The sequence below is a fragment of the Camelus bactrianus genome, chromosome 4, assembly GCF_048773025.1.
Source record: "Camelus bactrianus isolate YW-2024 breed Bactrian camel chromosome 4, ASM4877302v1, whole genome shotgun sequence".
Taxonomy (NCBI): domain Eukaryota; kingdom Metazoa; phylum Chordata; class Mammalia; order Artiodactyla; family Camelidae; genus Camelus; species Camelus bactrianus.
Genome location: NC_133542.1, coordinates 22051915 through 22077431, shown reverse-complemented (window position 1 = coordinate 22077431; position 25517 = coordinate 22051915). Strand labels below are relative to the sequence as shown.

General features: G+C 33.5%; 1 protein-coding gene across 13 annotated transcripts in view; it reads left to right on the top strand.

The window, feature by feature from the left end:
- CCDC171 (coiled-coil domain containing 171) overlaps positions 1 to 25517 on the top strand; it is a 388533-nt gene that overhangs the window by 148354 nt on the left and 214662 nt on the right. For all 13 annotated transcript variants that reach the window (XM_074361538.1, XM_074361540.1, XM_074361545.1 and 10 more), the window contains one exon: positions 1402 to 1587. In XM_074361538.1, the coding sequence (XP_074217639.1) occupies positions 1402 to 1587 (186 nt within the window). The remainder of the gene's footprint in view (positions 1 to 1401; positions 1588 to 25517) is intronic.

Sequence of the window (25517 nt, the reverse complement as noted above, 5' to 3'; positions counted from 1 at the left end):
AGTGAATTGCAAAGGACAGAATGTTCTGATGGCAAGGAGTGATAATTTAAAACAACATAACAAATGAAAGGTATAAGAAGTACAGAAATAATCTGTTCGCCAGACCCAGAGGCGTTTTATGGCATCAGGGGATGAAGGGATGTTAAGAAGTTGAAATGAAGCTTGAGTGTTGAGAGGAGGCTGTTAGAATTGATGTTTTGAAAGTGGAGGGTTTGATTACAATAGGACAATGTAGGGAGCAAGGCAACTGTTAAGAGGGAGTGAAAAAATAAATGTTTCTTCAAATCTAAACACTGTATAAATATCAGTGATCTGTTAGACACACCTTTACTAGAGGACTGTCAGGAAATGAGGCAACTTGCCCCACGTGCCTTGCGATCATTCTCGTTACTTAGATTAACTTAGATATAAGTATTAGACATTTATTTTTATGCCATACTGTTGAGATATTCATTATATATGCCTTTGAAAAGACAAATAATAGTAAAAGATAGTTGCTTCCGGGAGGTAACAGGCAAGTACATAGTGCCAAAGTAAAACTGAATGCTTATATATTATGACGTAGAAAGAACTCATGTAATAAACTTATCCTCAAACTTAGTTTCAGCAAAAGTTTTTTCTTTTTACATGAACTGCATACTTGGTATTATTGGCCCAAGAGGAATATATATATATTGAGCACCTTTGTATTTTTGTCTGATTTGTCAGAACACTCAGAGATGAAGTCCCCATTCTACTGTAATAGTTCACACATTCCAGATGCCTAGAATCAACAGGATTTTTATTCTGTTCTCCATCCTCAGAGTTTTAAAAATCTTAAATCAGTTGTCTTTATATTTGTGTTAATTATATTAATCCACCTCAAATTATTTTCAATAATGGAAAAGTTATCAATCTTAAATGTGTGTGTATATATTTACACTTAGTATGATTAAGTGACTTGCATGGTTTCTTTTTAGTTTTCCACATGTATTTCTCATGTACCTACCATTTGTGAAGCATTCCTTTTCTTTGTACTTCAAGATCAAGATGTTTCTTGTCATTTGTTGTGTGTAATTTTCATTTGTTTAAATGTTTTGCGCAGAAGATAATGCAAATATGTTCTGCCCTGGATTCCACACCCCTTAAGGGATTCCAGAGAAGAGCAGAACTTGAAATAAGTTTCCTGAGATTTTGTTTGACTAAAAGGAGAGTTTGGGGAGTATAGCTGTTGTGCTTTAAAAATCAGTGATGTTTTTTTATCTTGACTTACGAAATCAAAAAAAACAAATTGTACTTTTGTCTTGTATCAGGGATTTGCAAATGTTTATCTTGCACTTTTTATGTTAACAAATACAGTTCTGAAGATTAAATGATACAACAATGCAGTTAGCTTACAATTAACTTTTTTCCGTTTTTCAGAAATTGATCACCCATGAGAAGTTTGAAAGTGCATGTGAAGAACTGAATAATGCATTACTTCGGGAACAACAGGCACAAATGCTATTGAATGAACAGGCACAACAACTACAGGAGTTGAATTACAGACTTGAATTACATTCCAGTGAGGAAGCTGACAAAAACCAAACTCTTGGAGAAGCTGTTAAGGTAGGAAAACATGCCTTGCATAATGGTTTATTTCCTCTAGGTGTGGGTCTTTGAGGGACTCAGGTGAATCTCTTGAATAGGGAAGAGATGCCAAAATTTGAAATTTTATTCCATGAGAGCTTATAAGGATGGAATGAAATGTAGTTCTAGGACCTCAATTCCAAGCTTGCATTTAGGTGTGTTGAAAAGTAAAAGTAGGCTTTGCTAGTTGGAAACCAAGTGGAGATTTTTCCAGTAATAATTTTATTCTTTGTTTTACTTAGTTCCTCCTCTCTTTAGTTCTTTTCTTTTTCTTGTTTTATGCCCTCGGAACATTGAAAATCCCTGTATCCTTCAGATTTGGGAGTTACGGGTCTGGGTCTGTCTAATTCTTATGTAAGTGTGAGTTTGAGGAGGAGGTGGGGTTTGGTTAGGAAGAGTTGTTCTCCCTGTCGTTTGTTTGTGGGAAAGGTATTTAGAAGGGGAAAAAGAAGTTCAGTAAAATAGCTGTCATTTAGAAAACTTCGTAATGGTATCTAGGACTATGATACCTTTTGGAAATGTTGGCTATAAAATGTAATTGAATTCTAGTTTTCACTAGCGAGGTTATACACACTGGAATGGAAGAACTAATTTCAGGGAAACCAACATGATACAGCACAGCCTGTATAGTAGGTATTGTGTGTCATACCTAATACAGTAAGCAACTCAGAGTTGGTATATAATTTATTATACAAATAATATGTATTTATCCTAATAGCTAAATACTGTTATGAATACTAAGAAAACAATCAAAATTTATTGAGAGCTTCCTGTTTGCCAAGCACTAAATACTGTGTTATCTCATAATCCTCACGTAAACGACGGGATTATTTTCATTTTGTAGATGAGAAAACCAAGATACAGAGAGGCACATAACTTGCACAACCATTAGTAAGTTACAAACCTGGGGAGTCAGAGTTTACATCTGCTTTCCTAATCACAACATTAAATGTATTGTTGATTGACGGCATACATAGGCCAGGCTCTGTACTGTGTCTCTGTGTGGATTGTTTTGTTTCACTCTTAAACTACCCCTGAGAAATAGGCACCATTATTGTTCCCATTCTTTTTTGATGAAATTGAGTGAGTTCAGTGGACTTGCTCAGGGTCTCCTGCCTATACACGTTGAAACTGGAATTCAGTTTTTAGAAAACTGTATTAAAATGATTAACTTATTTTCTTAGGTTAATTAGGTAGACTTAGATTTGTTTCAGCTTCCTTTTCTTTATTATTACTTTCTTTTTTTCTATTATAAGTAATTCTAAGATAAGCAACCCTATAGCTAAATCTTTATATACATATTATGATTATTTCCTCAGGATTAATTCCTAGTTGAAGAATTACTAGGTCTACAGACACATATGTTTTAAAGTGAATTTAAAATTTAAACTAAATTTTAAGTTTGCCTATGGAAACTTTTACATTCCTAAAATATATGAGAATTTTACTTTTTACCCAAGCTGATTTTTATGATTAAAAAATTTTTGGCCAATTTGATCAATATATTATTGTTACTCAGATTTATATTTTTTGATTGCTAGTCAAATTGAATATTTTTATAAGTATATTGGTCATTGAACAACATTTTTATGCTTCATGTCCCATTAATAGATAATGTAATTAACCATGCTTTGATAAAGCATTGCACTCACGTTGGAATCTTCTCTTTTTGAAATAGCTTGTAGTTGTGTTTAGGTATAGTATTTTCCAGCAGATAAAAAGCTGTTCATACTAATTTCTTTAAAATGCCAGTAGCTTAAATATTGTTGTCAAGAGTGGAGAATTGTTTAATTACTGTCTCTTAATTAGAGTGAGCAGGTGGTAATGTGAAAATGCTCTCTTGTGGGAGGCAGCATGGTTCAGTGCAAAAAGCACTGGCCTTGGAATAAGTATTTCCAAATGCAAATCCCAGTACTGTCACTTGGGCAAATAACTTAACCTTTCTGAGCCTCAGTTTCCTCTTCTGCAAAATTAGGGATAATGATACTGAAGTTATAGAATTTTTATGAGAATTAATTAAGATCCTGGTTGAAAAACAAGTATATGCTTGATGAATATTCTTTTGTGCTTTTCAGTAATACTTTAACAAGTAGTTTTTTGTGTGTGTCCTGTGCATAACTTAATAAAAACTATTGCTGCTTCTTTTTAAAAACAAAATAAGATGAATAGAAGATATGGAAAATACATAGAGAAAACAAGTTACTCATAACTTAGCATCTGAAAACACTATTAACATTTTGTGGCTTTGTTTTTAATCATTTTTCTATCTATAATAGTTTTTATAAATCATACTTTGGACTTGATGCTCAGAATGGCTTTCCTTTACGATACAGCTAGATTTTGATAAGACATTTTGAGTATTACAGCCGTGCATTAAAGAGTAAAGGGAATCTCTAAGAACAAGTGACACCAGCAAACCCCAGTGAGCTGAAATCAAAGTTAGCACTGTGAATAGTTGCTGGGCTTACCCTGCAGGCAAATACCAAAAACCAGTGCTCGAAGTAGGGAACTAAGATTTGGCCTCCAGCAGATTGGGCCTTGAACCCTTGACTCCCACATTAAGAAATTGCCTAATAACCTGAATGGGATAATCTCTGATCAATAGTGTCTAGGCAGAAACTAATATTAAATTTTCTCTGGAAGAAAGCTTCCCTAATTTAGTTCCTTCAAGAGCATCCACATACTAAGATCAACCAACTAATTGGCACGTGAATAAATATGTTAATCTTATATTCATCCACACTGCTAAACTTCTTTGTAAATTCTAATAATGGTTTATCTGTACTTTCTAAAATTTTCTTCGTAGACCATGATTTTATTTGTTCTGTAGTAACAGTTTCGTTTCTCCTTTTCAAACCATAATCCTTTAATTTTTTTCCTCCCCTGCCTTAATGTACTGGCTAGGATATGATGTTGAGTAAAAGTATAATAATTCTATATTATCGGGGTTAAAATATTTTTAAATACACCCCAGGCCTATGCCACACATGAATGTAGGGTTTTAGTTATGCTACCTTTAGGTCCAAGGACTGTTCAGCTGGGAAATTATCTTCAGGGTGTCCAATCCTTGTAGAACCAGTGTGACCTTGCAGAAGTAACCTTGAAAATATTCAGTGAGGATGCTTCTGTAGCTCACAGAACACACAAAAGACTTTTATGGAGAATTCAGTATTACAAACCATTGGAAGAAATGAGTTGTACATCAAATGGGAAAGTTTACGCCTGAGGTGGTAGGCATTCTCGAAGTATTGGCAGGTACTTTAAAAGATACTTTAAATATTTTTAAAAGTTTTAAGAAATAGCTTATGAATAGATAAAGGACAAGAAATAAAAATATAGTCATTGAAATGAAAAACTCAGTGATTGATTTGAACATCAGAGACATTGATGAAAAGATACTAGCGAATTGAAATTAGCTGAGGAAAAATATACATGGCTCAGTGCATTTTGACAAATGTATATGTGTATAACTACCACCACAATCAAGATATAGGACACTTATTTTATCACTCAAATTCTCAAATTTCCCTGTGCTCTTTCCCATTCAGCTACCCTTTTTACTGGCCCCACCCTCCACTCTAGCCTGGCAGCCAGTGACCTGGTATCACTCTAGATTAGATTTGCTTTTATTAGACTTTCACATCAGTGGAATCAGACAATATGTATGTACTCTTTGTGTCTGAGTTCTTTCATTTGGTGTAACAGCTTTGAGATTCATCTATACTGTTTCTTTGTATTGTTGAGTTGTATTCCATTATATGAATATACAGAAATTTGGTTATCCATTCACCTGTTGATAGACATTTAGATTGTTTTCATTTAGGGCTATGATGAATAACACTGCTAAAAACATTCTTGTACAAGTCCCTGGGGTGAGACGTGATTTGACTATTCTTGATAATACCTAGGAGTGGAAATGCTGGATTGTATGGTAAGAGTAAGTTTAAATTTTTAAGAAATTGTCAAAGTCTTTTTCCATAAGGGCTGCATGACTTTACATTTCTAACAACAGTGGAAGTAGGTTGCATGGCTTCATATTCTGGCAAATACTTGGTACTGTCAGTCTTTTTAATTTTAATCTGTTCTAGTGGGTGTGTAATGGTATGTTTTTTGGTTTTAATTTGCATTTCACTGATGATTAATAATGTTAAGTATCTGTTAGTATACTTATTATTGTTAGTCACTCATATGCGTTTTTTGTGAAATATGTGTTCCAATCATTTGATATTTAGCTTTGAGTTGTTTGTTTTCTTATTCAGTTGCAAGAATTCTTTCTTTCTTTTGGATACAAGTCCTCTGTCAGAATATTGAGAATATTATTTCTCAGTCAGAATACTGAATTTTCATTTTCTTAACAGTATCTTTCAAGTAGAAGAGGTTTTAAATTTAGAAGCATTTAAAATGTTACAGTTAATTTTTGTCTTTTATCTAAGAAATGTTTGTTTACTGTGATGCAGAAAAGATTTTTGCCTGTGTTTTCTTTTAGAAAATTTTTTTTTTAGCTTTTACCTTTAGGTCTGTGATTCATTTTGAGTTAATTTTTATGTACAACTTGATGTAAGGGTTGAAGTTTTTTTTTTTTTCTTTCCATATAGATGTTTACTTGTTCCAGTGCCATTTGTTGAAAAGACTGTCCTTTCTCTCTTCAGTTATGTTGGCCCCTATATTGAAAATCACTTGTGTGTGTATGTGTGTGTGTTTACTTATTTGCTTTTGAACTTTATTACTGTTTCAAAAATCTGTCTTTCTTTATGCTCATTTTGTATTGTTTTATTTACTGTGCCTTTATAGGAGGTCCTATAATTCCTATTTTCAAGGTACTGTGGGTATCCCACTTTTTTTTCCCAAAATTGTTTCAGCTATTTTAGGTCCACTGAATTTCCATACAAATTTTAGAATCAGCTTGTCAGTTTTGTGTAAGACATCAAATTTATTGGTATAAGTTACTTTTAATATTTCATTATTATTCTTTTATGTTTTTAGGATCTGCTGTGATAATCCCTCGTCTATTCTTATATTGGTACTTTGTGTTCTTTCTTCCCTCCCCCTCCCCCCTTTTTTTTCCTCTCATTAGGAATTTATCAGCTTTGTCATTCATTTCAAAAAACAAGTTTTGTCTTTGTTAACGTACACTATTGTTTGTTTTCTATGATGTTTATTTCTGTTCTTATCTTTATTATTTCCATTCTTCTATACACTTTGGGTTAGTTTTTCTCTTCTTTCCCTAGGTATTTAAGGATAGGCTTATTAGGTCAGAGATCAGCAAAGTATCACCCAGTGGTCAAATCTAGCCTGCCATCTGTATGTAAAGCTTTGTTGGAATGCTGCCACACTTGTGTATTTACATATTGTCTCTGGCTGCTTTTGTATTACAGTGATAGTTGCAGCAGAGACCGTATGGCCCGCAGTGTCTAAAATATTTATTATCTAACCCTTTAGAAGTATTGAGTATTTTTCAGACCTTTTAGAAATCTCTGCTGTTGGCTAATTATGGATTCCTTTTTATTTTTAGGAGTTGCTCTAGTGTTTACAGTATGTTTCCTTCACCTATCATAGTCTGTCTTCAAGTAATATTATATCACTTTACGTATAATGTAAGAATCTTACAGCTATATGCTTTCATTTCTTCTCTCCCATTCTCTCTATTGCTGTTGTCATAGATTTTATTTTCACACATTTCAGACCCCATCATATATTGTTGTTTTTGCTTAAAATGGTGAAGTAGATTTTTAAAGAAATTTTACAAGAGAAAAAATTGTCTTTCATTAGTGCCCCCATATTTGAACCATGTTTCCTTTTTATAAGACTTATATTTTCATCTAGTATCATTTTCCTTCTACTTGAAGAACTTCCTTTAGCACTTCATATAGTACATATCTTTATTTTTTAAAAGTGTTTAGTATTTAGCCATACGGGTAACCACACTTTGAGAACCACTGGTGTGAAATGCTTGAGAAGACCTGGGAAAGATAAAAGCCAAAGTATGAGTGGCAAAATTGGCTTTACATAGGACCTCCCTTATTGTGTATGTAGAAAAAGAGGGGCTTAGATGAGGGCAGTTGTTGGTAAATATTCTTACTGATGTTTCTTTCTTTGTGAAGGAGGTAGACTCATATGCTTTGAATAAGGAGGGAATTTGGAGGACGAAAGCAGTTGGAGAATAGAGAGGATTTGAAGTAGTCGTTACAGAGAGTGGGAGACTAAGTCAACAGTAAGAATATAATCAGAGTGCTAAGCAGAAATATAATTGGAGGGCTTCTTTGAGAGCAATCATTAATCTATGGTAATACTAATTTGCCCTAAGGCATTTGACTGCGTAGATGTATGCACTGAAAAATGAGTACACATGGTGATTGAAGGATTGGGGTTTTGCTAGATATGTTAGACAGGATGATGAGAGGGCAAGGGATGATGGAGTGCAAACAATATTATTATTGGATTAATTGGCCATTGGATCTACACTGGATTAAAAGGGAAATGAAGAAGGGAGAGGGCTAATGGCTTAGGAGATCAATGAATAGTCATGTAATTTATGGTTAAACAATAAATCTGAAAGAATAGTTGTTTGTTAGCAGACAGCAGAGAGCAGGATGCCTGAATCAGTGATTTTGGATGCAGAACTAGTTTATGGGATAGTAGGATCCAGGGTTTGTGTATGGAATGGGATTAAGTAGAGGACATGAAGAGGTCAAGGAAATGAAAAGGTCATAGTTTTAGATGGGTTGACCATATTATCTTTCAGGTTACCCAGAATGATGGAGTAGATATTGGAGTGAGGCAGAACTGTGAGCCAGTTAAATGTAGCTGAGAATCAGCATAAGTGTATTTGTAGGAGTAGTATTTCCCATGTATGTAGTTGAGTCTGGCGTCTAGAGCTGCATTATCTAATATGGTAGCCACTAGCCATGTGCAGCTATTTAAATTTAAATTAAGTAAAATTAGTTCCTCAGTCACACTATCTACATTTCAAGTGCTCAATAGCCTCATGTAGCTAGCGACTGCCATATTAGCAGCACAGATAGAGAAAATATATTGTTTGTATCTTTAGTGCTATTGGACCTCTGAGGCAGTTTTGTTAGGCAACATTTCTGTATTTAACATGGGTAGTTTGTAAAACAATGAAAGCTACATATCTAATGTATTTTATTTTTTCTCAACTTCCAGTAAGCTTGGATTTAAATTTAGTAACCACTTAGGCTAACCATTTTATCTTAGATCCTGCCTTACATGTTTTTGTTTAATAGAGCTCAGATTCTGTTTAGTGCTAGACACTCCATGTTAATAGAGTAGGTGAAAGAATGATTGAAATAAACAGTGTTACTTTAATGAGAGAGTGAACCTGTGAATAAAATACTTGCAGGAGCTAATACAGAAACATACACCTGAAGATGGGTTACTGCTATGACCAGTACCTAAAGTACGAGGCACTGGCATAGACATCAGGCAGTCTGAGGTGAGGAAACTGATATCAGAGATGGAAATTCTTGCTAAGCTGTGGTGAAACATTTGATAGAACTGTTCTTGTGATAACTTAGGAAGCAAACTTCCCCTATGGTTTTAGGGGAAGTGGTTGGAAAGAATTAATTGATGATAATATGTTTTGGCTTTGATAGTCTGCCTTGAACAAAGAGTTACAAAGAAAGAAATGAACTCAGGAAGGAATTAGTTGGCATATGAGCACAAATAAAAGGGAAGAGAAAGAGTCTAGAAATCTGGGGCTTAGAAGAAGCTGCTTTTGACTCAGTCTTGTGGCAAAGAACAAATTAGGGGTATGGCCTTCTTACTCTAACCTGCTATCTTAGATGGCCTCAGGATAACCACTATTAAGTTCAGGTACACACACACTATAACTGCATGCATATATGGCTAAATGGAAACAGGAAAAACAGTAGTGAGAATAATCTCTAAGAGAGAATATTGTGTTTATTGGCATATGGCACTGACTGGAAAAAACAAATGAAAAGCCTACCAACTTTTATGTTGCCAAGAAACCACAAATCTGGACCAAAAAAGTCTTAGACTCTTTGAGTGTTTTTTCCTTAATATTTATTTATTTTACATTGCCCCCTTTTTTGGGCGGGGGGGTTAGGTTTATTTTTATTTATTTACTTTTTTTAAAAACAGAGGTACAGGAAATTGAACTCAGGACTTTATGCATACTAAGTACACATTCTACCACTGAGCTATACCCTCCCCACTGACTCTTTTATTTTTTTTGTAATTTTTTTTCATACATATATTTTTTTTTATTGAGTTATAGTCATTTTACAATGTTGTGTCAAATTCCAGTGTAGAGCACAATTTTTCAGTTATACATGAACATACATACATTCTCTTTGGCTGTGATCCACCACAAGATCCTGTATATATTTCCTTGTGCTACACAGTATAATCTTGTTTATCTATTCTACATTTTGAAATCCCAGTCCCTTCCCACCCCCCGTCCCACTGGCAACCACAAGTTTTTATTCTATGTCTATGAGTCTGTTTCTGTTTCATTTTGTCTTTTTTTTTTTTTTTTTTTTTAGATTCCGTATATGAGCGATCTTATATGGTATTTTTCTTTCTCTTTCTGGCTTACTTCACTTAGAATGACATTCTCCAGGAACATCCATGTTGCTGCAAATGGTGTTATGTTGTCAGTTTTTATGGCTGAATAGTATTCCATTGTATAAATATACCACCTCTTCTTTATCCAGCCATCTGTTGATGGATGTTTAGGCTGTTTCCATGTTTTGACTATTGTAAATGGTGCTGCTATGAACATTGGGGTGCAGGTGTCATTTTGAAGTAGGGTTCCTCCTGGATATATGCCCAGGAGTGGGATGACTGGGTCATATGGTAAGTCTATTCCTAGTCTTTTGAGGAATCTCCATACTGTTTTCCACAGTGGCCCCACTGACTCTTTGAGTCTTAAACAACAAATCTTAAATGGTCTATTCATTTATGATTTTAATTGATTCACAGTATTCCATACTGTAAATAAGTCATCCTTTATTTAGTTACTCATCTGCTGATAGGCATTAGATTTGTGTCAATTTTTAAAATATTGTAGATTGGAGTAAGGAGGCTGAATTCCTGACAGGGCCATGGTAGATCTAGTTCTGGTGCATATCCAAAACTCAGTAATTTTTTATTGAATGTAGTCAAAAATCAGAGTTACTGTTTGCATTTGCATATACAGTGAATTAAGAAGTGATCAAGGTAATTAAATTTTAGAGTAGGGACTGTGAATTGCAGTTCCAATAAATGGAAGGCCTTGGGAATTCTATGGTATTGGCATTTGTAGATATTCCTCTTAGCACTTGAGATATTCCTTTGGAAAGGGATAATTTTCCTAGTGTTAATCAACTTTGTCAGTTAGAGAAATATTGAAAAACAAAAACACAAAACAAAAAAGAAAAACAAAGCATCTGAAATAGCCCACTGATCTCCTCAAATATTTTTGACATCTGTAGCTCGTACTAACCTGGAGCTGGGCTCATCTTCTGAAAATCCATTCCATTGCCCCATCGTGAATTGGTTTTTCCTGGTTGTCCTACAAATTGTAATTTGATGGTGCACTTCTTTGATTTAGATTATATTTGATGTTTGTATAATATATTAAAAACAAAATAGACCATAGGCTTATGGACCATATGCTGATGGGGAGTATAGGAGTAAATTAGATGTCTATAAATAAAAATTTAGGAAATGATAGTAATTTATGAATTGGTAGCAAATAGTGGAAAGGATACAGAAATGGAATGACATAATGACTTTTCTGAAATAACGTTGCTTGTATGAAAAGAGATTTTCTATTTTGCTCTTTCTCTAGCAAGTTTGACATTAAAAAGGACTGATTCATTTAGGATTAGAGTAAACCTATAGCTAGAGCTTTTCCTTATTTTTTCTTGGGCAAAGTTAACTATCTATTAAATTCTTCTAACTTTCAATTATATCTGAAATATTGTAGATGTTTTTATTATTTATAGAAAAATTAAATATTTATAGGATTATTTAATAAAGCAAAGAATCTTCCTGTAAAGTTTTAAAAAACCTTCCTGATTTATTTTTTTTTAAAAATAAATTCTGGTTATCTAATTAATTAATATATATGTTTGAGTCTTTACTGTGGAAGTACAGTATTTAGTTTTATGAAGGATATATTGAATTTAAGTTTAAAAAAATTACCTACATCCTAATGGTTGGTGAAAGAATTGAAGTGACAATGGAGGAGAGCTTGTGAAACTGTTTACAAAATCTTAAATAATCTGGAATTGTCACAGTCTTGTAATTTTTGTCCATGCAAAATGTTAGGCATTGGTTGAGAGGAGAAAAATAAAGAATTATTCACAGCAAGTCTCCCCAATACTAGTTCCTTTGTCTACCTCTGATCCAGCTCTTATTCATATGTAAAGGTTCATCATCATCCTCTGTCATCTGCTAACTTTGCTATCTTTTCTTTCCTCTCATGTGGCTGTAGCAGTCTAGCAGAATCTCAAGGCTCATGCCTCTTCCCCCTCCCCATATCATCCCTCACCTTCTTGCAGCCGCTTTGGCTTTTTCTTGCTCATGTCTCTATATTAATAGAAAATGAACTCTGTCCTTGATTATTTTCCATTCTCATAACTTAATTACATTCACACTACAGATAGGAAAGAAGAAGTAAGAAGAAAAAGGGAATGTTTTTCAAATTTCAGGTGGAATAATTTGCAGAGATATTTTGAAGCTGTCGTAATTGTGGCAAAAGGTCACATTTTATGAATATTTACCTTCTTTTTATTTAAAAGTACCCTAACCTTTATATATTAATAACATTATTTGTCATACTCTGAGTTTATAGAATGAGAATGTTGCAATGAAGTCATTTATTTACATAATTTTAAATAAATAGCCATATTTTCTCCAGTAATCTTTTAAAAGAGCCCTTAAATTCATTTACTTTAAAAAATTTAAACATTTTTTAGTTGATAAATCCTGATTATAATAATAATTAACATCTATCACATAACCCATTTTCATAAAGGAGGATTATTAACGTCATTACTTCATTTAAAAGTCTTATCATTTTTTACTTTAATCCCATATATATTTTTTTATCTTCCTAATGACTTATACCATTGAGACCTATAGAGTAGTAAATTATATTTCAAGGTCAGAGTAAAAAGAATTAAGAAAACAACAGCTCTCAGATAATTTTTTAAAAATAATAATTTAACAGAGAAGATTCAAGCCAGAAGCTAGAAGGTTTTAAAAAAGTTTTTTCCCATTTTTGTTAGACTGAACACAGCAGAAAAATATTTAAAAAAATAAAATACATTTTCTTTTAAACTTATTATGACATTTTCCTTTTTTTTGAAGAATAGGTACTCAAGTTTAAGATACTTTTTTTCCACGTTTAAGTTTGTCCTCAATGAATAGTAATTTTAGATAAGAGTTATATTTCTTAATTGAGTACTAACCTTTGGCTAGATTATATTTAAAATATTACTGAAAATATTTTGAATCATATGGTTCAACTTTGCATAAATTTTTTCACAAACATTATCTTAAATTGCTTTTTCTGTTTAAACATGCTCTCAGTAAGGAAAACTTTAAAAATACAGAAAAAATAAAAATAATTTGTATGTAATCTCATCATCACCCATATATAACCATTATTAATATCTTGGCAAATATAAGTGGAAGTATGCTATATACATATATACACACACACACATATATATATATAGTTTTGTATTCTTTTTTGGAGGGTAGAGTGACATTATTTACATTTATCTCATGCAAGATCTATTAGAATATAGACTGTACATGTGTAAAAGTAGAAACAAAGAGACCAGTTAGAGGCCAACAGTGTAATCTAGACCAGAGATGATAGTGGCTTAGAAGGGTTTGGTAGGGGTAAAGAGTGATGAAAATTCTAGATTTATTTGCATTTTGAAAGTAAAACTTACATAATTCCTAATGGATTAGATGTGAAGTGTGAAAGAGATGAATCAAGGATGATCTTCAGCACTGGGTGAATGGGATTGACATTTAAGATGATTTTAAAACCTTATTTAATGAGCCATATATGAACCATGATATGAACGTGTTGAAATGTATTTAACTATTTTCTTATTGTGGATATTTAGATTGTGTGCATTTTTCACTATTAAATATTGAGATGAACATCTTACAGTTAAGTCTTTGACCGCAGAACTGATTATATTCTTAAGATAGTGCTCAAGAAGCCAATTTCTTGGGTCAAAAGATATACTTTAGAGTGGCATGTGTGTCTTTAAAGCTGTGAATATTTTTTCAGAACCATTGTTTGCACAGAGTGTATACATGAGGAAGGATGTATACGAGCACCTACTTGACCCCATACCGTCAGCTTTGGCTTTCATTAAGTATTACTGTGAAAACACCAGTAATGACATCTCAAAACCAGGAAGCTTTGCCAGTGTGGCAGATAAGGAAAAGTCTGGTTTTGTTTTGCACAGAGTATAAAAAGGAACAATGAATTTCCCCCAACACAGCTATTTTTGTTCACATAATTTTATGTAAAGGTAATTTGCAATATATAAAAGCAAAATATATTTGTTAATAGTGCTTAAAACACTTCTCTTTGGGCCCTAATAGCTTTAAAGAATGTTACTGTTGCAAAATCATAATATTAATTTGTCACAGCAAGAAATTTTGGTAATTTATATTTAAGGAAAATAAAGTGCTTCACACTGATTTAAAGGGAAAGTTGAGAAGTGCTGTATGTTTTCTTTGTGTATTATAAGAATATTTCCATGACAGGGTGAAAAATTATTTGCCTTTTCCAAATTCATTCTTAGATTAGTTTTAAAACAGACATTGCTTCTGCACCTGAAAATTTACATATTCCTATCACCTGTCATATGTTGTCCACTTAGGGAAAACTCAGTAGTAATGAACTGAGTTTCCCATATGAAGCTTCTTAATCATATTCTGAATTAGGCTACATGATAGAGAAAATTTTTTCCTGAACTTTACAAAAAGAAATTGTACAATTTATTTTCTTTTTTTGTTTGTTTGTTTTTCTTTGGGTGAGGTGGGGGAATTTTATTTTTATTTTTAGAGGAGGTACTGGGGATTGAACCCAGGACCTCATGTATGCTAAGCATGCACTCTACCACTTGAGCTATACCCTCCCCCCTGTACAATTTATTTTCAAAATTCCCACTTTAGTAAATAAAATATTGCATATTGGTTTTCCAATTTCAACCATATTCATATATACATATATGAATGTATGTATGTATGAATATATATACACATACTCAGTTATATATATATAAATATGCATACTATATAATTATATACTTTATAAAAATAAATTAGGTGTATTTCATGTATATATAAATTGCATTATATATTTAATTACATATTTATATATTTCATTATATATAAATTATATATACTATATACAGATATAAAATATAATTTATAACAAGTTTATATATAATTATATATTTTACTACATTAATTGTCTGTGTAAATATATAAACTATAATGTATGAGTACCTGAATGAATTTTGGAATGTATGTGGTTAGAAACCTATGATGTGCTTTGGGTGTGGTCTTTGTCATTTGCATGTTCAGTCTTCTGTTGGCTCTTTGCCCTTAGGTCTGTCCCAACAGCTAGTAGTATACTGCCCCCAGGTGGTGGCAAGTGCTTTGATTCACATGGTCTTGTCTTTTTTTAATTAAAAAAATTTTTTTTTAATTTTAATTTTTTAAAAATGTATTTTTATTGAAGTATAGTCAGTTTACAATGTGTCAATTTCTGGTGTACAGCACAATACTTCAATCACTAGGAACATACATACATTTGTTATCATATTCTTCTTCACCATAGGTTACTACAAGGTATTGAATATGGTTCCCTGTGCAATACAGTATAAACTTGTTGCTTATCTATATTTTATATATTAGTTAGTATCTGCAAATCTCAAACTCCCAATTTATCCCTTCCCACCCACTTTCCCCCTGGTAACCATAAGTTTGTTTTCTATGTCTGTGAGTCTGTTTCTGTTTTGTAAATAAGTTCGTTTGTCTTTTTTTTTTAATATCATGTGGTATTTTTCTTTCTCTTTCTGGCTTACTTCACTTAGAATGACATTCTCCAGGTTCTTCCATGTTACAGCAAATGGCATTATTTTATTATTTTTTATGGCTGAGTAGTATTCCATTGTATAAATATACCACAACTTCTTTATTCAGTCATCTGTTGATGGACATTTAAGTTGTTTCCATGTCTTGGCTATTGTAAACAGTGCTGCTGTGAACTTTGGGGTGCATGCCTCTTTTTGAATTAAGGTTCCCTCTAGATATATGTTCAGGAGTGGGATTGCTGGATCATATGGTAAGTCTACTTTTAGTTTTTTGAAGTGATTCACATGATCTTATGGTCTGAATTTTCAAAGCTTGTGCTTTACCTGAGACCTAGATTTCACAGATTTTCCTTTTTGGCTGTTAACAAAAGTCTTTTACTAAAATAGCTGAACAGAGCAAAGTTCACACAGGAAGCTGGCTGATTTCTGTCACATAAACTCTTTTAAGAAACAAATATCTGTGTACAATTAGATATCTTTCTTATTAATCCTTTGCTATTTACCCCTTGATTCATCTTTGCACCTTGATAGAAATGGTGCCTTCTCATTTACTCTGACAGCTTCTAGTGGGCAAACCATTGTCTGAATCTCAACATGGCTCACAGTACTGTTATGAGATTAGTCATTATCTACGTGGCTTTGAGACTTCAGGCCAGTCTGCTGTTAAAATGTTTTGTTTCCTCTTGGGTTCTCAGACTTGGATGGTGGTAATCCATCTATACTTAGAGAAGTAAAATTCATTAAAAAGTTGGAGGAGTTTACTTTTTCACTTTTTGTCTTAACTCTCCCAAATCTCTCTTCTCATGGCATAGAAGCGGAAAACAGAATCACCCAGCTTTTCTTCTTCCTCTATCTATGACTGAATCTCAGATGAGAATACTTTTCTAGTTCACAGTATTAGAAATAGAACCTATTGATTTGCCTCATGTTTGCAGAATTCATATTGCTACAGTCATCTCCCTTAATTACATCAGTCCTATAATTTGTAACTGAAAGTACAGATGAGGAGTAGATGAGACCAGGCAATGGGTAGATCAGTCGTCCTAGCATTAGTTCAGAGAATGTTTCTTTGATGATGTAGGCAGAGTGGGAATGTGGCTGTCACACCTGTGGCTTCTCATGAGGATTCTGAACCATGCTAATAATATAACTACTACAGATTAGACACTTTATACAGATTTTCTGTAATCCTTGCAATTACCTGGAAAGATAACATATAATAACACATGAATAGAAATTAAGGATCAGTGTTATTAATAAATTTGCCTCAAATCACATATTTGTGGATTTTGAAGTCAGAATTTTTTTTATTAATAGACTTTATTTTTAGAGCAGTTACAGGTTCACAGTAGAATTGAGCAGAAAATAAGAGTTCCCACATAGCCCTCACTCACACATATATACTCCCCTACCCTCAACATCCCTAATCAGTGTGGCATATTTGGTACAATTGATGAACCAACATGGGCACATTATTATCAACCAAAGTCCATAGTTTATATTAGGGTTCACTCTTGTCATAGATTCTATGGATTTTGACAAATGCATAATGACATGTAGCCACCTCTATAGTATCTGGAGTCAAAATTTGAACTCAGAATCTGCCCCAACTTCATAGTCTGCATTTTCTTTCAGAGTTGGGGGAATTTTATTTTCTCTCTATGGGAGATTAAAAAAAGGAAAATTTGGTTAAAGTAGCTAGAAATGGAAATTGGAATAATTCCAGACGTGTCTTAATCTGCAGCTGTTTAGCTTTCAAATGCTTTTCTTCAACTGAGTGTTTATAATTTAGACCATCTGAAGTTCAGTTCAGTGTTGGTTGCAGGAGAGCACCACAGTGAGGTAGATGCAAGCCTCTGGAGGATGAGCATTCCTCCCTTGTGCAGTAATACTTGATAGATGCTTCAAAATTCAATCTCATTTTCTCCTTTTTTCCCCTCTTCTCTTTTTCTGGAACACCTGTTAGTCTATTGGAAGTCAAATATCCTGGCTTGATCCTCTGTGGTTCTTATATATTCTTTTCTATTTTCTGTCTTTGCATTTTAGATTCTGGTAAAGTCTGTAAGTTTCTATGAACTTTTCTAAAATGTTTAAAAAATATTTTATATCAGTATCATATTTTTAATTTCTAAGAATTGCTTTTCATTTTCTGGTTCCCTTTTCGTAACATCCTTTTTAAAAGAGAGTTACCGCATCTTCTTAAATTGTGGTTTTAAAATTGTGTGTTTAATAGACAATACACTATTATTTAAGTTCTCTTTCTCCTGAGGTCTTTATGTTTTTTGTTTTGTTTTGTTTTGTTTTTTTCTGTTTGTTTCTATTGCTTTCTTTCACATTGGAGGTGTGGAAGATTGCATTTTCCCAAAATGGCCACAGCAGTATTTCTGGTCCCACAAATGCTTCCAGCACCTTGTCACTCCCACATCAAGAAGTGAGGTCTATTTCACTCTCTCTGAGATTGGGTGGGCCTTTTGTCTGCCTCTCTGAGTAGAATAAGAAAGAAGTGACCCTGCAGGATGTTTAGGACCAGCTCATAGAAGGCAGCATGGCTTCCACCCGTTTCTTCTCTCACTCTGACTCTCCTCTCTTTCTGGACTCTCAGTCTTCTCCGCTGGAATCCAGCCCTCATTCTCTGAGGCCCAGGTCATGTGGTGAGCTATGTCAGGCAGTTTTCAGCTGACGGCCCCAGCTAAGGTCTCTTGCAACAAGCCAGCATCAGCTGCCAGACACGTGTGACTGAGCCTTCAGATGATTTCACACTCCAGCCTTCAGCTGAGGTCCCAGTTTTCAGGGAGAGGGGCCTATCAGTCCCTGGTGTGCCCTGCTTTATTTTCTGATCCCAGAATGCTGGAGCCTAATAAATAGTTGTTTTACACCACTGCATTTTGGAGTAATTTGCTATGTAGCCCTAGTAACTGGAACCAAGGCTTTCCTCAGATTTATGGTATGATCTGTCTGGTTATTCACATTTACGAGTGAAGAAAAAGAAAAGCGAATTAGGAGCTCTTTGTACAGAGATAAGACGTGGTGTCTGGTTGGCTTTCCTTCAGAATGAATGTGCTGTGAGCTGGCTGTTACGGTGGGCAAAACCCAAATGAGTGTGCTGGTCTTTGCTCTGTGGCACTGTCACGATACCTACCTGCCTATTTCTCTCTTAGAGAACTCATCCAATTCTTGTTTTTCTTTTAGTTTGTTTTATGGAATAAATTTCTCTCTCCTTTTTTTTCCTTGCAGGTAAATGCCTGTTTAGTGGGTTCTGCATGGTTGGGGGAAGGGCATGTGAGTGTGGTTGGTCACTCTAAGTGCAGTCTTTCAATTAATTTCTGTCTTCTGCTCCATGACTTCCTCCTGCCCTGCATTGCACCTTGTGTTTTCTGTGTTGAGTCTCTTCTAGGTTGTAAAGCACCACCACATCTCTTCCACGTGGTGAATCTTCCTCTGTTGCGCTTTATTTGTCAGCTGTTTTTGCTCTTCTTATGTATTTTTTGAAAGTTTTTCTTCTGTTGATGGTCCCTCTCCCTTTATTTTTATTGTTGTTTGTTGATACTTTTTCCTAAAATGGAGTTTTGGTGGGGAGAAGAAGTGTCACCTTGCACTTGACTTTGGACCTTCTTGAATCAGTTGCCTGACTGTGTATTTCTGTAGAAATCTTTCATTTCATCTAACTTTGAAAACGTGTTTGTATACACCCAGGAGTATGCCATATCTTTCCTTATAATCATTAAAAGCTTACATGTATCTGATACTAACACTTTTTTTATTCCTAATTTTGTGTATATGTGTTTTTAACCTGATTAAGCTAGTTGGGTGAGAGTGTCCTAAGTTTTGTTCCTTGTAGACTGAATAGGCCACTTGGATTTAAAGATCTTGTGATACTTGAACCTCTAGTTTGTTGTAGCTGAACAGGCATTTCTGTTTCTAAGCTATGCCTGACCAGTTAATATTAGAATTCTCCTTACCTGATCTGCTTTCCTCCAGCCTAGAATGAAGGAAAAGGATTAATCTTGTTATTTCTTATTACCCACTTCAAAAAATCTGAGATGATGACATTTCTTTCTTAGAAGTCTTTAATAGTAGAGCTTCATAGCAGAGTGAATTTAGAGGCCACAAAATATAGAGAAATAAAAGATGAATTAATATTTTACTTTGTAAGATTAATAGTATTTATAACATAAAGAGATAGGGTGAGGGGTCAGTTTGGGGAATGCAGGAAAGATTTCTATTTCAAGTCTTGGTTTTATTTAATTTGAGATGATCATAAATTTAAGTGAGGAAATATATAATTGGTGGTTGTAGTAAAGTACTGTTAAAGATGTAAGGAATAGTAGAAATATCTTGAAGATTTGAAAGAAAGAACAGACAAAATATAGGAAAGATCTAAATTCGGAAAGTGGTAAGACAGAGGAGGTACAGAAAAACAGGACTTAGAAAAGTCATACGTGAAGAATTTCATTGAAAGCATTTTCAATATGTCAAGTGTCCCAAAATATTATGTAGGAAGTTTGAATCAATGTTGAAAACTTTGTTTAAAATATTTCTGCATAGGCTCTGATTTATATGTAGAAACTCTTTAAAAGAAGACACTTTTCAAAGGAAAAGTTTATTCAACAAATAACTATTCCTGTCCCCAAGTACATCTCAGTTTACTGAGGAAGAGCAGGTAAGTATATACATACGTGTAATACAGAATACAGAGGACCATTATAGAGGCAGAGGGCACTATAGAAGCCTGGATGGTATTATTTGTAAAAGTTGTAGATTGTTAGAGAGTTGTTAAGATTTTCATTAGAACTATTTTTCTCTGTAAAATTATTTCGTTCTTTTCTAAAAACAGATCAGAAAATTATCTTCTGTTTATTTGAAAAAGCAATCTCCAGGGATTGTGTACCCTTAGTTCATAAGTGAGCTTTCTCCTTCTTGACTAGCACATAGAGGGGCTGGGAAGTGGACACTGGCATGTTGAGTTCTGCCTCGGCTAGGAAAATGGTGGAACCAGAGGCCACATTTCACATGGCAAGAAGTAGAACACATTTAGTTTTGTTTATCGAGTGATAACTGTGTCTGGCTCTCTGCTAGATACCTCAACTGTATTATCACATTCAGTCCTCCCAGCAACCTGTGATATAGGTGGCATAATTTCCTATTTTGCAGATTAGGAAAATAAAACCCAGGGATGTTAGTAGTTTGACCAAGTTTCCTCAGCAAGTAAATATTAAAGTAGGAATTTGTATTTAGATCTTTTGGCTTTAAAATTCCTACTCTTTTATTACATCTGGTGTGTGGTTGGGGAATGAAAGTATAGATAGAGATTTTTTACTTTTGAGGAATTAACAGGGACAAAAAGAAAAGATGATACTTGATAACCTGAAGAAGGAATATTATGGTAAAGTGAAGTTTAAAGAAATTAGGACCACCTTGGTATGTTTTAATTGAAAGCCATGATTCTGAAAATACATAAAGATGAGAGAGAATGAGAAGAAAGTTAGGAAGAAAAAGATGAAAGATCTGAAGATGTGAGATTGGGTAAATAGGGGACCGTGAAAGTCAGGCACTAATTTTAAGGGCTAATCATCTAAAACTTAAATTGCTATTAATCTGCTTACCATGTGTTTTCTCTCTTGCCGAGAAGACTCTGCAAAACTTGGTATGCAAGAGATTCATGTTATGTATGTTAAAACATATGTAAGAACTATGTTAAAACTATATGTAAGAACTATGTGTCATAGGGTAGCAAACATGAAAAGAAGCTCACTACTGAATGAGTGAGATTGGGGAAATCTGTGGAGATTGCTAAGGATAATGAGCTTATCTGTCATCTTTGATAGAAAAGTTGGTGTTCTATAGACTTGTTGAGATTTGACCAGGTCAGCCTGCAGCCAGGTCAGTGGCCCTCCAGCAGCGATACAACTGATCATGCTCAGAAAATTCCTTGTTGGCATGATAATTGGGATAGTTTTTATATTTTCTTTTTTTTTTTTTTACCATTTTTTTATTGATTTATAATCATTTTACAATGTTGTGTCAAATTCCAGCGTTCAGCACAATTTTTCAGTCGTTCATGGACATATACACACTCATTGTCACATTTTTTTTCTCTGTGAGCTACCATAACATTTTGTGTATATTTCCCTGTGCTATACAGTATAATCTTGTTTATCTATTCTACAATTTTGAAATCCCAGTCTATCCCTTCCCACCCTCCGCCCCCCTAGCAACCACAAGTTTTTATATTTTTATAAGTGCTTAAGGCATTAAGTGAGTTGTGAAACTAAATATCCTTACAAGAAAGTGTTCTTATTGTTGTTTGTGTCTATGGTGGTGAAAAGTTCTGAGAAGTAAGACATGGAAGACTGACCAGATCCTGATGACCTGTTGAGATTCACTTTAAACGTTCCACATATGCTGTAAACAGAGGACACATAAACAACCTCCATAGTATTATAATTCATATGTTATTCCAGTGACAGAAGAAAGCAGGGATATTTATTTTCTAAGTTCTGTACTACTGTTTGCTGCTTTATTAAACAGCAAGCATATTACAAAAGAGATTTCCCCAAACAAAACAAACTCCCAAACAACCACTAGTTCATTCCAATCAATTCTAAAGATAATAAAGTCCACAATAATAGGAAGTGAAGATATTGAGGTTTAGATATCTCATTTAACGCAGTTCTTTCTCATGTGAAACTACACACCCAGAATCTTTGAACGTAATATTGAAAACTTTCTTCTCTGAAATACTGATTCTCTGCTTGTTATTGGGAGTAGAAAGTAAAGCCATTGGATATTGGAGGAATCAAGAACCTAACGGTATTGTACATTTTTGCAGTTCTATAGAGGTAGACTGCACACACTGTTTAAGAATTGTGTAGAAACTTAAGTATTTAGAAATTGACCAGAGATCCTATTGAAGAATTTGTTTAAAGTTTGGTGCGAGGGGAGGGTATAGCTCAGTGGTACAGTGCATGCTTAGCGTGCATGAAGTCCTGGGTTCAATCCCCAGTACCTACATTTTAAAAATTAAAAAAAAGAAAATAAAGTTGGGTAATTCATCATATTATAAATGAACTCCTTTGAGCCATTTACAAATTTTGGCTCTTCTCCCCATCTTTTCTTAAGGCCATATCTTTATCTTTATGATCACAGAACTGCATTTTGCAAGTACTTTTTAAAAAATGTTTGCAACTTCAAAGATCAAATGAAAATGAAACGAAGTTAAATCATGCTTTAAAAAAAAGGGAGCTACTCTAGGACTATTTTTAGTGTCTAAGAATTAAAACCACACTTGACACTTTCTTAATCTTCTATTTCTATTAACTTATGAAACCTGGAACTAGAAGCTTAATGGTATTATTTCTACATTTTAATTATACTAATAAACATTTTGGTCCATGACCTTGGAATTTATAGTGCAGTAGAAAAGATTTATTGACGTATGCTTTGGAAGAAAAATGGAATTATTGCATAAGTAGATTGCATGCTAAGCATATGTACTTGCATACCATTTAATCCAGTTAGTTTCAACTGTTAACTTTTTAGAATTGCTTTCAAAAATAGAGAATGTTCTTATTAAATTCAGATTCCTGAGAGATCTTTGTTATATTATTGAGCCAACTACAAAGTAACTACTTTACCTTGAAATGTGCAAAAGGAATCAATAGGCCTACAAAACTGCCTTTTAAGAAAATGTTTGAAATCATGTTTTTCCTGGTAGCCTAAATATCAATGTATATGACTTCTCTGGGTTTCTTTTTCTGATTTTGTTGTAATATTAAAGTCCCTTATAGTTAGAGGGTGTTTGAGTATTTTGGTTTTGATTTCTTTTTTGTCCCTTGCCCTGGCCTCCTATTTGTTTGTCTTGCTTCCTGTGAAGAACACTACTTAAAAGGAATTTTCCTTCGGGTGCCTTTACTTTTAAACTTAAATCAGCTATCCTTATGATCTCCATTTCCTTTTCACTAAAATTTAAGTCAAAAAAGATTTTATTTGTTAAGCTTTTGGTTGTGCAGCGCCATAGAAAGGCCACATAAATCTTCAATGGGCATTCACATATTGAAACCACTTCTTAGTGATATACAAGTCAAATCTCTTTCTCCTCTAATTTGACCTTATTCGGCTGTGGTTGGCATTTGATCTCTTGGCACTCCATCCTTAAATAAACTTACATTTTAGTCTGAAATAGACATTTCATTCTGAAAAAAGCGTTTTCAAGTCTTTGTAAACTATTTGGAATTTTGTAAATGATAATCATTTATATTATGCTGAATAAAATATATAATCACTGAAGATGTTTGCCATGTTAAATGAGAGTCTTAAGTTTTTTAAAGAATTTCCTCTGTGAGTAATTGAATTGATCATATGCTAAAATACTTTATGTAATATAGATATGCAACTTTATCATTTTATGACTCGTATTTGCTCAGTGGCTTGTTTTATTATTAACTACAGAGGGGGTTCTCTGTAATCTTATAAACTTCCATTATGGGCTGTGGCTTTAGGAACTGTGTAAGTTTTGTTAGCATTTGTCCTTGAATTAGATATTATTTTCTCAGGACTCTGCTAAGTAAGTTGCTGATAATATCTCACCTAATCATTAAAATAATTTTTGAGATAACTGTTATTATCTATAATTTGCAGATGAGGAAGCCAAGGCACAGAGAATTTAATTTGTCCCAGGTCATAGTAATTGGTGGAACAAGGAGTGAACTCAGAGATCTTTATTGGTGATAATAATAGCAAGACTTTTCTCTATTAGAAGTATTATTTCCTTTGAATGCACTGTAAAAATGACCCCAATGTATGACTTTAATTACAAGTATTCCATGGTTAAATATGATGATGGTTATTTGTTATTTCATAGGGCCCAGTTTATTTCGTAAAGAGAACATTATAACTTAAAGGGATAATTGAAATTTATATACTGCCTGAATGTGTTAGTTTTAGTTTCCGTTAGTCTGAGGCTTAGTCATCGTTTTGTTTCAGAAATATTTAATTTACTTGTGATCAATTATAGTAACCAGCTTTAGAACATTACATTTATAATGCAATGAGCATAAGTTTAAATGTCTTAGACTTTGGAGGAAATTATCTAATTATATGTTTGTATTTGTGACATGATTAGGTGACAGTGTTTATAATTCATTTTAGAGGTAATTTTACCCCTATGTGGGGCTGTGTATTCTTAATCATTGTACCTTTCTGTTTGTAGGAAACATTTAATTAATATGCTCAAATTTTACTCGGAAGTTTAATAATTTCACTGTTACATCACTAATTTAACATGCTATTTCAGAAAGCACTAGTGTTTACTAATCTTAAAATCAGCATTTTTAGTGTTTTCACAATTAAAGGATTACCTAATAAATGACTTTGCAGTGCTTTGATCTTAAGGAATGCTGTTAAGTATTATTTTCTATGTTTTAATTCCAGAAACATATATAAGGTAGTATTAACTCTCCAAAATTAGAATATCGTTATTCTATGAAACTATAAAGGGGTAAAACATATTTATCAGTTTTGTCTTCTGATAGCAAAAACCTCTCCAGATTCCAAAATGTAGTTAGGGCAGTATAGATCCTTTATAAAGATTCTTGTTAAGACTACCAACAGGGAAAATTGTTATGATAGATGAAACAGAAAACACCTTTATAGTGGTTTTATCTTATTTCAGGAGTAAAGGTCAAGTATCAAAGTGGAGGACCAAAATCATCAAGCACATTTCTGTGGTGGAAATTGAATTCATTTGGTTTTTCTGATTTAAGTCCTGTGACACAAACAGGCATAGAGTTCTTGTGGAATTTA